The sequence below is a fragment of the Pseudophryne corroboree genome, chromosome 8, assembly GCF_028390025.1.
Source record: "Pseudophryne corroboree isolate aPseCor3 chromosome 8, aPseCor3.hap2, whole genome shotgun sequence".
Classification (NCBI taxonomy): domain Eukaryota; kingdom Metazoa; phylum Chordata; class Amphibia; order Anura; family Myobatrachidae; genus Pseudophryne; species Pseudophryne corroboree.
Genome location: NC_086451.1, coordinates 298,744,575 through 298,760,306, shown reverse-complemented (window position 1 = coordinate 298,760,306; position 15,732 = coordinate 298,744,575). Strand labels below are relative to the sequence as shown.

Genomic DNA, 15,732 nt, shown 5'->3' with positions numbered 1-15,732 from the left:
GGCTCCTAGTGGACCTCTCTATAACCATGGTACTAAATTGAATATACCGGTAGGTAATTAAAATCCTTTCTTCTAGATTTCATTTTGTAGTGTGTGTACACACAATCTAATAGTATGGGTGTGCACTGGCTCCTCCCTCTATGCCCCTCCTCCAGACCTCAGTTAGTTTCTGTGCCCAGAGGAGACTGGGCGCATTACAGGGAGTTCTCCTGAGTTCTCTGAAAGAAAGAATTGTTAGGTTTTTTTATTTTCAAGGAGCACTGCTGGCAACAGTCTCCCTGCATCGTGGGACTGATGAGAGAGAAGCAGGCCTAATTAAGTGATAGGCTCTGCTTCTTAGGCTACTGGACACCATTAGCTCCAGAGGGAGTCGGAACGCAGGTCTCCCCTCGCCTTTCGTCCTAGAGCCGCGCCGCCGTCCTCCTCACAGAGCCGGAAGAAAAGCCGGGTGAGTATAAGAAGAAAGAAGACTTCAGATCTTCACTGAGGTAATGCTGCGCGCCATTGCTCCCACATACAAAATGCACGGATGGGCGCAAGGGGGGCGCCCTGGGCAGCAATATTGTACCTCTAGGACTGGCTAGTACATATATAGGCTGCGGAGGCAGTATATATTAAAAATCCCCCACCAGTATTACAAAATTGAGCGGGACCGGAGCCCGCCACCGGGAGCGCAGAGCTTGATCCCACAGCACTAACCAGCTCCATTTTCTCCATAGAGAACTGCAGAGAAGCTGGCTCCCCGGACTCTCCCCTGCTGAACACTGTGACACAGGGCAGAAAAGGGGGGGTGGGGGGGCATTTGTAAGGCGCAGTGAGGTATTTTATACAGATTATGTATGCTATCTATCTGGGAATTTTACAGTGTGAGTTGGCGCTGGGTGTGTGCTGGCATTCTTTCTCCGCCTTTTTCTCTCTTCCCCCCCCCCTTTCGTTTCTCTCCCCCCAAGGGCCTTATTGGGGAACTGTCTCCATATAAATATATCCCTGGGGGTGTCGGTTCGAGTGTCGGCATGTCTGAAGCAGAAGGCTCATCTGAGGAGGTGGTGTCTCCGTCGGCAACGCCGACACCTGATTGGTTGGACATGTGGAATGTGTTAAATACAAATGTGACTTTATTACATAAAAAAAGGATTCCAAAGAGGATTCTTATGGCGTATCCTTTTCCTGCACGGGATAGGGTACGATGGGAGTCCTCGCCCAGGGTGGACAAGGCTTTAACGCGTTTGTCCAAGAAGGTGGCGCTACCGTCTCCTGACACGGCAGCCCTCAAGGTTCCTGCTGATTGCAGACAGGAAACTACCTTAAAATCTATTTATACACATACGGGTGCTTTACTCAGGCCGGCAATAGCATCGGCATGGGTACGTAGCGCAGTTGCAGCTTGGACGGATACCTTGTCAGCTGACGTGGATACCCTAGACAGGGATACCATTTTATTGATCTTGGGTCACATTAAAGAATCAGTCTTATATATGAGAGACGCTCAGAGATGTTGGGCTACTAGGTTCGAGAGCCAACGCCATGGCGATTTCGGCTAGGCGAGCCCTGTGGACCCGCCAATGGACAGGTGATGCCGACTCAAAGAGGCATATGGAGGTTTTACCTTACAAGGGTGAGGTTTTATTTGGGGAAGGTCTCGCGGACCTGGTTTCCACAGCTACAGCAGGTAAATCTACCTTTTTGCCTTTTTGTTCCCCCACAGCAAAAGAAAACTCCACAATATCAGATGCAGTCCTTTCGGTCGCATAAGTCCAGAAGAGGTCGGCGCTCATCCTTTCTTGCCAGAGGTAAGGGTAGAGGGAAAAGAGCGCCTGCAACGGCTAGTACCCAGGAGCAGAAGTCCTCCCCGGCTTCCACTAAATCCACCGCATGACGCTGTGGCTCCACTGAGGGATTCCGCACTGGTGGGGGCACGGCTTCGACTCTTCCTCCAGGTCTGGGTTCTGTCAGACGTGGATCCTTGGGCGCTGGAAATTGTGTCCCAAGGCTACAAACTGGAATTCGAAGAGGTGCCCCCTCGCCGATTTTTCAAGTCGGCCTTGCCAGCTGCTCCCCCAGAGAGGGAAATAGTGTTGGCTGCAATTCAAAAGCTGTGTTAACAGCAAGGGATTATCAAGGTTCCCCCAGTCCAACAGGGGAAAGGGTACTATTCAACCCTGTTTGTGGATGGCTCGGTCAGACCCATTTTAAATCTAAAATCCCTAAACATGTACTTGAAAAAGTTCAAATTCAAGATGGAATCGCTCCGGGCAGTGATCGCCAGCCTGGAAGGGGGGGATTTTATGGTGTCACTAGACATAAAGGATGCATACCTTCATGTACCCATATATCCCCTTCATCAGGAGTACCTGAGATTCGCTGTACAGGACTGTCATTACCAGTTTCAGACGTTGCCGTTTGGGCTTTCCACGGCCCCGAGAATTTTCACCAACGTGATGGCAGAGATAATGGTGCTCCTGCACAGACGGGGAGTCACAATTACCCCATAATTGGACGATCTCCTGATAAAAGCGAGATCGAGAGATCAATTGCTGAAAAGCGTGTCGCTCTCCCTGAGAGTACTACAACAGCACGTTTTGGATTCTAAATTTGCCAAAGTCTCAATTGATTCCAACGACCTGTCTATCATTCCTAGGCATGATTCTAGACACGTAACAGAAGAGGGTTTTTCTCCCAATGGAAAAAGCCCAGGACCTCCAGAACATGGTGAAAGGCCTGCTGAAACCAAAAAGAGTGTCTGTTCATCAATGCACTCGAGTTCTGAGAAAAATGGTGGCAGCCTACGAGGCCATCCCCTTCGGCAGGTTCCATGCGAGGACTTTTCAGTGGGACCTTCTAAACAAGTGGTCCGGGTCCCATCTACAAATACATCAGAAGATAAGCCTGTCCCCCAGGGCCAGGGTGTCTCTCCTGTGGTGGCTGCAGAGTGCTCACCTTCTAGAGGGTCGCAGGTTCGGCATTCAAGACTGGGTTCTGATAACCACGGACGCGAGCCTCCGAGGATGGGGAGCAGTCGCACAAGGAAGGAATTTTCAGGGACTATGGCCAAGCCAGGAGGCTTGTCTACACCAACGTACTGGAATTGAGGGCCTACGAAAAGCGGAGAGTCTTCTTCACGACCTACCGGTTCTGATCCAATCAGACAACGTCACAGCCGTGGCTCATGTAAACCGCCAAGGCGGGACAAGGAGCAGAGTGGCAATGGCGGAAGCCTCCAGAATTCTTTTCTGGGCAGAAAATCACGTAAGCGCTCTGTCAGCAGTCTTCATTCCGGGTGTGGACAACTGGGAAGCAGACTTCCTCAGCAGACACTATCTCCATCCGGGAGAGTGGGGACTTCATCAAGAAGTTTTTGCAGAGATAACAAGACATTGGGGACTTCCTCAAGTAGATTATGATGGCGTCACACCTCAACAAGAAGCTTCGGAGGTATTGTGCCAGGTCAAGGGACCCTCAGGCAGTGGCGGTGGACGCCCTGGTGACACCGTGGGTGTTTCAGTCGGTCTATGTGTTCCCTCCTCTTCCCCTCATCTCAAAAATATTTAGAATCCTAAGATGAAAAAACGTGCAGACAATACTCATTGTTCCAGATTGGCCTCAAAGGGCTTGGTATTCAGATCTTCAGGAAATGCTAACAGAAGATCCGTGGCCTCTTCCCCCTCAGGGAGGACCTGTTGCAGCAGGGGCCCTGCATGTTCCAAGACTTACTGCAGTTACGTTTGACGGCATGGCGGCTGAACACCAAATCCTAGCTGGGAAAGGTATTCCGGAAGTAGTCATCCCTACGCTGATAAAGGCTAGGAAGTAGGTGACGGCGAAGCATTATCACTGTATCTGGAGGAAGTATGTATCTTGATGTGAGGCCAAGAGTGCTCCTACGGAAGATTTCCATCTGGGCCGTTTTCTCCACTTTCTCCCTTTTTAGCACCTGAGTGACATCACAATCTGAGCAGCTTACCATTTTGTGCATTGTATTTAGGAGTGGATATGGGCCTGAAGTTAGGACCAAAATCTGTACTTTAATGGAGCCTATCTATTTTCTTTCAGAAGGAATTGGCTTCTCTTCCGGAAGTCCAGACTTTTGTAAAGGGAGTGCTGCACATCCAGCCTCCTTTTGTGCCCCCAGTGGCACCTTGGGACCTTAACGTGGTTTTGCGGTTCCTAAACTCACTGGTTTGAACAGCTTCAGACGGTTGAATTAAAATTTCTCACTTGGAAGGTGGTCATGTTGTTGGCCTTGGCATCTGCGAGGCGGGTGTCCGAATTGGCGGCTTTGTCTCACAAGAGCCCCTATCTGATTTTCCATATGGATAGAGCGGAGTTGAGGACTCGTCCTCAATTTTTGCCCAAAGTGGTTTTATCATTTCATATGAACCAGCCTATTGTGGTGCCTGTGGCTACGGAAGACTTGGAGGACTCCAAGAACCTCTATGTAGCCAGGACGGCTAGGGTTAGGAAAACGGAGGCACTGTTTGTCCTGTATGCAGCCAACAAACTTGGCGCTCCCGCTTCAAAGCAGTCTATTGCTCGCTGGATCTGTAACACAATTCAGCAGGCGCATTCTACAGCTGGATTGCCGTTGCCAAACTCTGTAAAGGCCCATTCCACTAGGAAGGTGGGCTCTTCGTGGGCGGCTGCCCGAGGCGTCTCGGCATTACAGCTTTGCCGAGCAGCTACCTGGTCGGGTTCAAACTCTTTTTTGCAAAGTTCTATAAGTATGATACCCTGGCTGATGAGGATCTTGCGTTTGCTCAGTCGGTGCTGCAGAGTCGTTCGCACTCTACTGCCCGGTCTGGAGCTTTGGTATAAACCCCATGGTCCTTACGGAGTCCCCAGCATCCTCTAGGACGTAAGAAGAGAAAATAAGATTTTAAACCTACCGGTAAATCTTTTTCTCCTAGTCCGTAGAGGATGCTGGGCTCCCGTCCCAGTGCGGCCTCTATTCTGTAAGGCTTTTATATAGTTATTGTTAACATAAGGGTTTGTTACAGTTGAAATCAGTCGTTGCCTAATACTGTTTGTTCATACTGTTAACTGGATGCGTATATTCCAGGTTATATGGTGTGGGCTGGTATGAATCTTGCCCTTGGGTTCACACAAATCCTTTCCTCGTACCGTCCGTCTCCTCTGGGCACAGTTCTCTAACGGAGGTCTGCAGGAGGGGCATAGAGGGAGGAGCCAGTGCACACCCATACTAAAGTTTCTTTATAGTGCCCATGTCTCCTGCGAAGCCCGTCTATACCCCATGGTCCTTACGGATTCCCCAGCATCCTCTACGGACTAGGAGAAAAATGTATCAGTAGGTTTAAAATCTTTTTTTATTTTGTCCATTTTAAAACCCTTCAACTTCTTTTTTTTTTTTTTTTTTTTTTATGGCCTACCAAATCCTTCCTCTTACAGCCTCGGTCAACTGCAGCACGTGTTGGGTAAGCAGTTTGCAGATGCTGCTCCACAATGTATTTATTTTATATCCTCCCTCCCCCCTTTTTTTTATTTTATTTTATTTTTTTACTACATTCTCTGAGTGCCTGTAAGTTTGCCTCGAATGCTGTGGTTCCCAAACTTATTTAATCACGGTGCCCTAGAGTAGCAGAGTTAGTGTATGTCTGTTGTGTAATTGGCGACTTGGGGTTGTTATAACACCCCTATTTTTGTGACAGAATGACCTACTGTCGCACACAATCTTGTTTAGGAAAACAAACAATGTTCCAATACGCAAAATGTATTAATTTATAAAATCATCTGATACTGTATTGATAAACTGTCCATAAAACATTTCAACCACACTAACATCCAGTGGTGGTCCAAATAAGAGCAGATGTACAAATATTTATTTTGCGAACTCTTCCTTCAAGAATTGTAAATTGGAGGCCAGATCACAACAAATTCGATAAACCAACGCGTTTCGTCTCAGACTTCATCAGGGGTACATTTTTTTTAATTTTTTTTATTCGAGTAATTAGCCTCAAACAATCAATGGATTAATTTTGCTCTGGGATATTAACATCTGTAAAAAGTGGATCATCCACTATGAGTACATAGCCAATAATGCCTGGCCAATCGGGAGGGATAAAAGTGTGGAAATTATGGAATCAAAAACCCAATGGAGATTCATATAATTCACAACCAATAGTGTAGTGTGCTGTGACTCCCAGTATCACATAATATGGCAGATAATCTGTGGTTGGAATGAAAACCTGGTAATGGATGAGAGCAACTGACAATCGACCATTTGCTACCAAATACTGGAAAATGGACAACCTGTTATTTATACAAATTTTTAAATCACGGACAGGTTTTGTCCATTTTCAAGTGTTTGTGAGCAAATGATTGTCAGTTGTTTTCATTCCAACCACAGATTATCTGCCAGATAATTGTATAGTGTATGCCCAGCTTTATTCAGTATGGCTTGCAAAAACAAAATCTTTTTCTAATGTGCAATAGACATCAAAAACAATGCACATGGGGCCTAATTCAGACCTGATCGCAGCAGCAAATTTATTAGCTAATGGAAAAACCATGTGCACTGCAGTTGGGGCAGGTGTAACGTGCAGAGAGTTAGATTTGGGTGGGGTGTGTTCATACTGCTTTATTTTTACACTGCAATTTAGATTTCAGCGAGTATTTACCCTGCACAGAAACAATATAACCCACCCAAATCTAACTCTTTCTGCACATGTTACATCTGCTCCACCTGCAGTGCACATGGTTTTGCCCATTAGAGAGAGAGAGAGAGTTCGCTTTTGTGATCCATGCTGAATTAGGCTCTTCATCTCCTCTTCCATTTGGTTAATCGAGCAGTAAAAAAACATAGATGCAGATATACAGTACAGAGATATAAAGTAGTTTGCACAACAAAACCTAAAAATACAACTCAATGTGGCTTGTAAAGGATGTATCTTTATAAAGTGTAAATCTTTCTCTCCTTTACCCTTAGGGTTGACTTCAATGTTCCAATGAAAAATAACCAGATTACAAACAACCAAAGGTAAGATGAAATGTTACGGACATTGACATCACATCTTCTGTTTTTGCTTTCTTCTGTCCTGGTAGGATAGATTTGGCTCCTACAATGTGTGATGGGGGTGGAGGTTAGGGTTAAGCTGTGGGGGGAAGATTACTGTACTTTCCCACCCGTCGGGATTATGGCTGCCGGAATGCCGGGGTCCCAACTGCCGGTATCGCATACACAACTCATCCACTGGTCTCTTCCTTTAAAGCTTATGTTATACATTGATAAAGTCTAGATTGGCATTACAATTATCATTTCAAGCTAGTATCCTCTGATTTGGTATTTCAGCATACAACACATAGCGGTAATGAGTCCCTCACTGTTTGCTTTTATTTAGAGGGCCTAATTCATAGTTTTATCGTAGCCGTACCAAATTTAGCACTGCTACGATCAGTTACTCAGACGTGTGGGGGGGGACGCCCAGCACAGGGCTAGTCACCTCACATGTCTGGCTCTGCCCTGCCGCACAAGTACAAAAGCATCGCACAGCGGCAATGCTTTTGTACCTGAGGAGTAGCTCCCTGCCAGTGCAGCTCCTGCGCGCTGGTAGGGAGCTACTCGTCACTGTCCGGGTCACAGCGTCTGTGTGTGACGTCTGGCAGCCATGTTAGTGGATCTTAAGTGCACAAAGCATAAAAGCAAGCAGTGTTTCTTATGGTATATGTAATGGCTGATGTGAGGTTTTCATGATTACCTATGGATGTCTTTGGCTTTGTCCCCTTTCCAGGATTAAGGCTGCTGTCCCCAGCATCCAGCACTGCCTAGACCATGGTGCAAAATCTGTTGTGTTAATGAGCCACCTGGGGAGACCGGATGGTGTTCCAATGCCAGATAAGTACTCACTAGCACCAGTAGTTGTGGAACTTAACGCCCTATTGAAAAGGTAATACATTAATTAGTCGCTGATTTATACATGTGTATTCCAGTATGAATTGCAAACTTTTATAATTTCTCTGACATCCTAGTGGATGCTGGGAACTCCGTAAGGACCATGGGGAATAGCGGCTCCGCAGGAGACTGGGCACAACTAAAGAAAGCTTTAGGACTACCTGGTGTGCACTGGCTCCTCCCTCTATGACCCTCCTCCAGACCTCAGTTAGAATCTTGTGCCCGGCTGAGCTGGATGCACACTAGGGGCTCTCCTGAGCTCCTAGAAAAGAAAGTATATTTTAGGTTTTTTATTTTCAGTGAGATCTGCTGGCAACAGACTCACTGCTACGAGGGACTTAGGGGGGAGAAGCGAACCTACCTGCTTGCAGCTAGCTTGGGCTTCTTAGGCTACTGGACACCATTAGCTCCAGAGGGATCGTACACAGGCCCAGCCTCGGTCGTCCGGTCCCGGAGCCGCGCCGCCGTCCCCCTTGCAGAGCCAGAAGCAAGAAGATGGTCCTGGAAATCGGCGGCAGAAGACTTTGGTCTTCATTAAGGCTGTGCGCCATTGCTCCCTGTGCACACCACATACTCCGGTCACGGATGGGTGCAGGGCGCTGGGGGGGGGGGGGGGGGGCGCCCTGGGCAACAATTAGAGTACCTTAAAAGTGGCAAACACACATAATATAGCCTAATAAGCTATATATGTGTAAAATACCCCAGCCACATTATGATTAAAAGAGCGGGAGAAGTCCGCCAAAAAAGGGGCGGAGCTATCTCCCTCAGCACACTGGCGCCATTTTCTCTTCACAGTGCAGCTGGAAGACAGCTCCCCAGGCTCTCCCCTGTAGTTTTCAGGCTCAAAGGGTTAAAAAGAGAGGGGGGGGCACTAAATTTAGGCGCAATATTGTGTATACAAGCAGCTATAAGGGAAAAATCACTGTGGGTAGTGTGATTCCCTGCACTATATAGCGCTCTGGTGTGTGCTGGCATACTCTCTCTCTGTCTCCCCAAAGGACTTTGTGGGGTCCTGTCCTCAGTCAGAGCTTTCCCTGTGTGTGCGGTGTCGGTACGGCTGTGTCGACATGTTTGATGAGGAAGGTTACGTGGAAGGCGGAGCAGATGCCGATAAATGTGATGTCGACCCCTGTGGGGCCGACACCAGAGTGGATGGATAGGTGGAAGGTATTAACCGACGGTGTCCACTCCTTACATAAAAGGCTGGATGACGTAACAGCTGTGGGACAACCGGCTTCTCAGCCCGCGCCTGCCCAGGCGTCTCAAAGGCCATCAGGGGCTCAAAAACGCCCGCTACCTCAGATGGCAGACATAGAGGTCGACACGGAGTCTGACTCCAGTGTCGACGAGGTTGAGACATATACACAATCCACTAGGATCATCCGTTGCATGATCTCGGCAATGAAAAATGTGTTACACATTTCTGACATTAACCCAAGTACCACAAAAAAGGGGTTTTATGTTTGGGGAGAAAAAGCAGCCAGTGTTTTGTTCCCCCATCAGATGAGTGAATGAAGTGTGTGAAGAAGCGTGGGTTCCCCCGATAAGAAACTGGTAATTTCTAAAAAGTTACTGATGGCGTACCCTTTCCCGCCAGAGGGTGGATAAGGCGCTCACACGTTTGTCAAAAAAGGCACTGCCGTCCTAGGATACGGCCACTTTGAAGGAGCCTGCTGATAAAAAGCAGGAGGCTATCCTGAAGTCTGTATATACACACTCAGGTACTATACTGAGACCTGCAATTGCCTCAGCATGGATAGTGCTGCTGCAGCGTGGTCTATTACCCTGTCAGGACAGGAATACTATTTTGCTAACCATAGAGCATATTAAAGACGTCGTCTTATATATGAGGGATGCACAGAGGGATATTTGCCGGCTGGCATCCAGAATTAATGCAATGGCCATTTTGCCAGGAGGGTATTAGGGACCCGGCAGTGGACAGGCGATGCTGACTTTAGAAGGCACATGAAGATTCTGCCTTATAAGGGTGAGGAATTGTTTGGGGATGGTCTCTGGGACCTCGTATCCACAGCAACAGCTGGGAAAGAAATTTTTTTACCTCAGGTTTCCTCACAGCCTAAGAAAGCACCGTATTATCAAGTACAGTCCTTTCGGCTTCAGAAAAGCAAGCGGGTCAAAGGCGCTTCCTTTCTGCACAGAGACAAGGGAAGAGGGAAAAAGCTGCACCAGACAGCCAGTTCCCAGGATCAAAAATCTTCCCCCGCTTCCTCTGAGTCCACCGCATGACGCTGGGGCTCCACAGGTGGAGCCAGGTGCGGTGGGGGCGCGTCTCTGGAACTTCAGCGACCAGTGGGCTCGCTCACAGGTGGATCCCTGGGTTCTGCAAGTAGTATCACAGGGATACAAGCTGGAGTTCGAGGCGACTCCCCCTCGCCGTTACCTCAAATCAGCCTTGCCTGCTGCCCTCGAGGGGAGGTAGTACTGGCGGCAATTCACAAGCTGTAATTCCAGCAGGTGATAATCAAGGTACCCCTCCTTCAATAAGGCCGGGGTTACTATTCCACAATGTTTGTGGTACCGAAACCAGACGGTTCGGTGAGACCCATTCTAAAATTGAAATCCTTGAACACTTATATATGAAGGTTCAAGTTCAAAATGGAATCGCTCAGGGCGGTTACTGCAAGCCTGGACGAAGGGTATTACATGGTATCACTGGACATCAAGGATGCTTACCTGCATGTCCCCATTTACCCTCCTCACCAGGAGTACCTCAAAATTGTGGTACAGGACTGTCATTACCAATTCCAGACGTTGCCGTTGGTCTGTCCCCGGCACCGAGGGTATTTACCAAGGTAATGGCCGAAATGATGATACTCCTTCGAAAAAAGGGAGTTATAATTATCCCGTACTTGGACGATCTCCTTATAAAGGCGAGGTCCACGGAGCAGTTGTTGGTCGGAGTAGCACTATTTCGTGAAGTGCTACAACAGCACGGCTGGATTCTGAATATTCCAAAGTCGCAGCTGGTTCCTACGACGCGTCTACTGTTCCTGGGTATGGTTCTGGACACAGAACAGGAGAAAGTGTTTCTCCCGGAGGAGAAGGCCAAGGAGTTGTCATCTCTAGTCAGAGACCTCCTAAAATAAATAAGGTGTCAGTGCATCAATGCACGCGAGTCCTGGGAAGGATGGTAACTTCTTACGAAGAAATACCATTCGGCAGGTTCCATGCAAGGATCTTCCAGTGGGATCTGTTGGACAAGTGGTCCGGGTCGCATCTTCAGATGCATCGTCTGATAACCCTGTCTCCAAGGGCCAGGGTGTCGCTGTTGTGGTGGCTGCAGAGTACTCATCTTCTAGAGGGCCGCAGATTCGGCATACAGGACTGGGTCCTGGTGACCACGGATGCCAGCCTTCGAGGCTGGGGGGCAGTCACACAGGGAAGAAACTTCCAAGGACTATGGTCGTGTCAGGATACTTCCCTACACATAAATATTCTGGAACTAAGGGCCATTCACAATGCCCTAAGTCAGGCTAGACCCCTGCTTCAACACCAGCCGGTGCTGATCCAGTCAGACAACATCACGGCGGTCGCCCATGTAAACCAACAGGGTGGCACAAGAAGCAGGATGGCGATGGCAGAAGCCACAAGGATTTTCCGATGGGCGGAAAATCATGTGTTGGCACTGTCAGCAGTGTTCATTCCCGGAGTGGACAACTGGGAAGCAGACTTTCTCAGCAGGCACGACCTCCACCCGGGAGAGTGGGGACTTCATCCAGAAGTCTTCCAAATGATTGTACACACCATTGGGAAAGGCCACAGGTGGACATGATGGCGTCCCGCCTCAACAAAAAGCTAAAAAGATATTGCGCCAGGTCAAGGGACCCTCAGGCGATAGCTGTGGACGCTCTGGTAACGCCGTGGGTGTACCAGTCGGTGTATGTGTTCCCTTCTCTGCCTCTCATACCCAAGGTACTGAGAATAATAAGAAGGAGAGGAGTAAGAACTATACTCGTGGTTCCGGATTGGCCAAGAAGAGTTTGGTACCCAGAACTTCAAGAAATGATCTCAGAGGACCCATGGCCCCTGCTGCAGCAGGGGCCCTGCCTGTTCCAAGACTTACCGCGGCTGTGTTTGATCGCATGGCGGTTGAACACCGGATCCTAAAGGAAAAAGGCATTCCAGAGGAAGTCATTCCTACGCTGATTAAGGCTAGGAAAGATGTGATTGCAAAATATTATCACCGCATATGGCGAAAATATGTTGCTTGGTGTGAGGCCAGGAAGGCCCCAACGGAGGAATTTCAACTGGGTCGATTTCTGCACTTCCTACAGTCAGGAGTGACTATGGGCCTAAAATTGGGTTCCATTAAGGTCCAGATTTCGGCTCTGTACATTTTCTTCCAAAAAGAACTGGCTTCACTGCCTGAAGTTCAGACTTTTGTTAAGGGAGTGCTGCATATTCAGCCCCCGTTTGTGCCTCCAGTGGCACCGTGGGATCTCAACGTGGTTTTGGATTTCCTGAAGTCGCATTGGGTTGAGCCACTTAAATCCGTAGAGCTATAATGCCTCACGTGGAAAGTGGTCATGCTGTTGGCCTTGGCGTCTGCCAGGCGTGTATCAGAATTGGCTGTTTTGTCATGCAAAAGTCCTTATCTGATTTTTCATATGGATAGGGCTAAATTGAGGACTCATTCCCAATTCCTTCCCAAGGTGGTATCCGCTTTTCATGTGAACCAACCTATTGTGGTGCCTGCGGCAACTTGGGACTTGGAGGACTCCAAGTTACTGGACGTAGTCGGGGCCTTGAAAATATGTTTCCAGGACGGCTGGAGTCAGGAAAACTGACTCGCTATTTATCATGTATGCACCCAACAAGCTGGGTGCTCCTGCTTCTAAGCAGACTATTGCTCGCTGGATCTGTAGCACGATTCAACTTGCACATTCTGCGGCTGGAATGCCGCACCCTAAATCTGTAAAAGCCCATTCCAAGAGGAAAGTGGGCTCTTCTTGGGCGGCTGCCCGAGGGGTCTCGGCTTTACAACTTGGCCGAGCTGTTACTTGGTCGGGTTCAAACACTTTTACAAGTTTGATACCCTGGCTGAGGAGGACCTTGAGTTTGCTCATTTGGTGCTGCAGAGTCATCCGCACTCTCCCGCCCGTTTGGGAGCTTTGGTATAATCCCCATGGTCCTTACGGAGTTCCCAGCATCCACTAGGACGTCGGAGAAAATAAGATTTTACTCACCGGTAAATCTATTTCTCGTAGTCCGTAGTGGATGCTGGGCGCCCATCCCAAGTGCGGATTGTCTGCAATACTTGTATATAGTTATTGCCTAACTAAAGGGTTGTTATGAGCCACTTGTTAGTGAGGCTCAGTTATATTTCATACTGTTAACTGGGTATAGTATCACGAGTTATACGGTGTGATTGGTGTGGCTGGTATGAGTCTTACCCGGGATTCCAAATCCTTTCCTTATTGTGTCAGCTCTTCTGGGCACAGTATCCTAACTGAGGTCTGGAGGAGGGTCATAGAGGGAGGAGCCAGTGCACACCAGGTAGTCCTAAAGCTTTCTTTAGTTGTGCCCAGTCTCCTGCGGAGCCGCTATTCCCCATGGTCCTTACGGAGTTCCCAGCATCCACTACGGACTACGAGAAATAGAATTACCGGTGAGTAAAATCTTATTTTTTGCAGCAAGAACTGTTTTTCATAATTTAAACGAAAATTAAAAATTTGTTTTGCCTAGAACTCGTAATGAATGTCAAATATTTTTCCTGTTCATCTACATCTTTGTAATGTTCTCTGTTTAAACACTGTAAAGCATGGCAGATTGTTGGACCTTATCAACAAGTTATTGTTCATAAGGTGCAGTGAGTGTTCCATAGCTCTGTACAAAGGCAGAAGGACAGCATATGTACTAATTGTACAGACCAGATAACAAATATACATAATTAGAATATGCTCATTGCATGATGGAATATGGGTAGACAAAATGTGTGTGTCTTCACACAAGGCTTCAAGTTAAGGACATGTTTAGCCACTTGCCTGGCATGGTTGCATCAGATGTGACCACACCAGCAAGTGCTTTATCTGACCTGATCGCACAGGTTGCGACCAGTCAGGTACAGTGTTTGCAGCTGCAGGAAAGAGAAACTTGCTGCAGCTCTCAGCAGTACCAGAAGATCCATCTGCACTCTCATATATCCACACTCTCATATAGTGTTTGCTGTGCTGCCAATCATTGCTAATCGATTAGCATGGCAGGGCGGGCGACCCGGCGGCTACAGACAATAGCAACTGCTGGGAAGAGAAGTAGAGTGACCCCCCCCCCAAACCCTGTGTACCTGACTAATTGAATTTGGCCCAAAGAGGAAATAATTGAATTGCAGGAGAACATCAAGGTAGAAAATATGATCTAGCAATAAGCTACAATGAATCTCAAAATATAAAACATCCCTCCTGGGCCATCTAAATTCTGGACAAGCTGTTACTGGTGGTTTTTATTTTTATTTTTTTTCCATATTTTTATATAGAAGTATAATATGATATAATAGAATTTTATTTTTATTTTTTTTGGAGCTGGCATAAACGTTCATATTACATGCTGCTTTCTAAACCTAAAGATTTCTTAATAAAATAAAATAGTGTGTTAAGTCCACAGAACTTTACCATGATGGCGAAAAGAGTTACATCATTGACTCACTCCAATAATTAATTTATTTATGCGACACAAAAAGGAAGCATGCCTTTGTTACTAAGCAGTGAAATATCCATAGTGCCCAGCAAAGCAGGTGGAAGGATGTCATTGTGTTCAGAAATATTTCTTTTTCCCCTCGCACTGATATGCCAAAACATGCGCGCTACACTGGAGAGCAGCCAGGCTGTACTTCCAGTGTCAAGCTGGCATACTGACCGGATATCAGACAACAGCTGCACATCTGTAACTGACTGTTTCACAAGATTTGCAGCAGATTTGCCAAGTAGTTTGTGAAAGGAAGGAACTATATAGAATTGTGCCTTTTTTTAATAGTTGGTTCCTGACCGTAAGGCAAAGGTAAAGTGAACAAAGCAAATAAAATTACAGCAACTGCTCTAGATTTAACTGAGCCACAGAAAACAAACCTATGTGCATTACAAGTTCTAGAGTAGATTAAGGGGTGATATCCTATTAGCACTCCAATAATATGTGGAAATGGTCTTAATGAATCAGATTTTGCTGTGTGCAGAGGTAGTGTGACATGTAATACTTAGTGAGGGTGAGCATGGTAATAAAGAAGGTTTGAAGTCCTGATTAGTGCTTTGTATGCAGGGAGGTAGTGTTCCTGAAGGACTGCGTGGGAGCAGAAGTAGAAGCAGCATGCGCCAATCCAGCCCCCGGGACAGTCCTGCTCCTGGAGAACTTGAGGTTTCATGTGGAAGAAGAGGGAAAGGGCAAAGATGCAGCTGGTAACAAGGTAAGAGACTGCAATAAAACAATCTCTGCAAAATGGTGCATGATACCTATTACAGCCCCTTGACCCACCCCCACCACCCTTTAATATGTAAGCTACAGGTTGATGCAAAAAAAAATTAAAAAAAAAACTCCCAGATTTAAAGGTTAGCAAAAAAGGCATGGTAAATGCTTTTCCAAATTTTAGTAAATCTAAAGGGACATGGAATACACAAATTTTCAGTTGGCTTTGAATAGGGTATCATAATTTCTTGGCGTATAGCAGCCTTCATTAATGGTTCTTGGTCGATGTTTGTAGAACTGTTTGCTGTGTAGAGGCCTCTATCATGAAGCTGTTGCGGATTGTTTTCTGCCCAATAACGAACATTCTGCTGGTCAGCGTAGCCAGACAAAAGTGAGTTTTGTCATAAAATTGTAGC

At 47.1% G+C, this 15,732-nt stretch overlaps 1 protein-coding gene across 1 annotated transcript in view; it reads left to right on the top strand.

Moving 5' to 3' along the window:
• LOC134949004 (phosphoglycerate kinase) overlaps positions 1 to 15,732 on the top strand; it is a 99,188-nt gene that overhangs the window by 17,172 nt on the left and 66,284 nt on the right. The window contains exons 2-4 of the mRNA XM_063937330.1: positions 6,941 to 6,991; positions 7,743 to 7,898; positions 15,173 to 15,317. Coding sequence (XP_063793400.1) covers positions 6,941 to 6,991; positions 7,743 to 7,898; positions 15,173 to 15,317 — 352 coding nt within the window. The remainder of the gene's footprint in view (positions 1 to 6,940; positions 6,992 to 7,742; positions 7,899 to 15,172; positions 15,318 to 15,732) is intronic.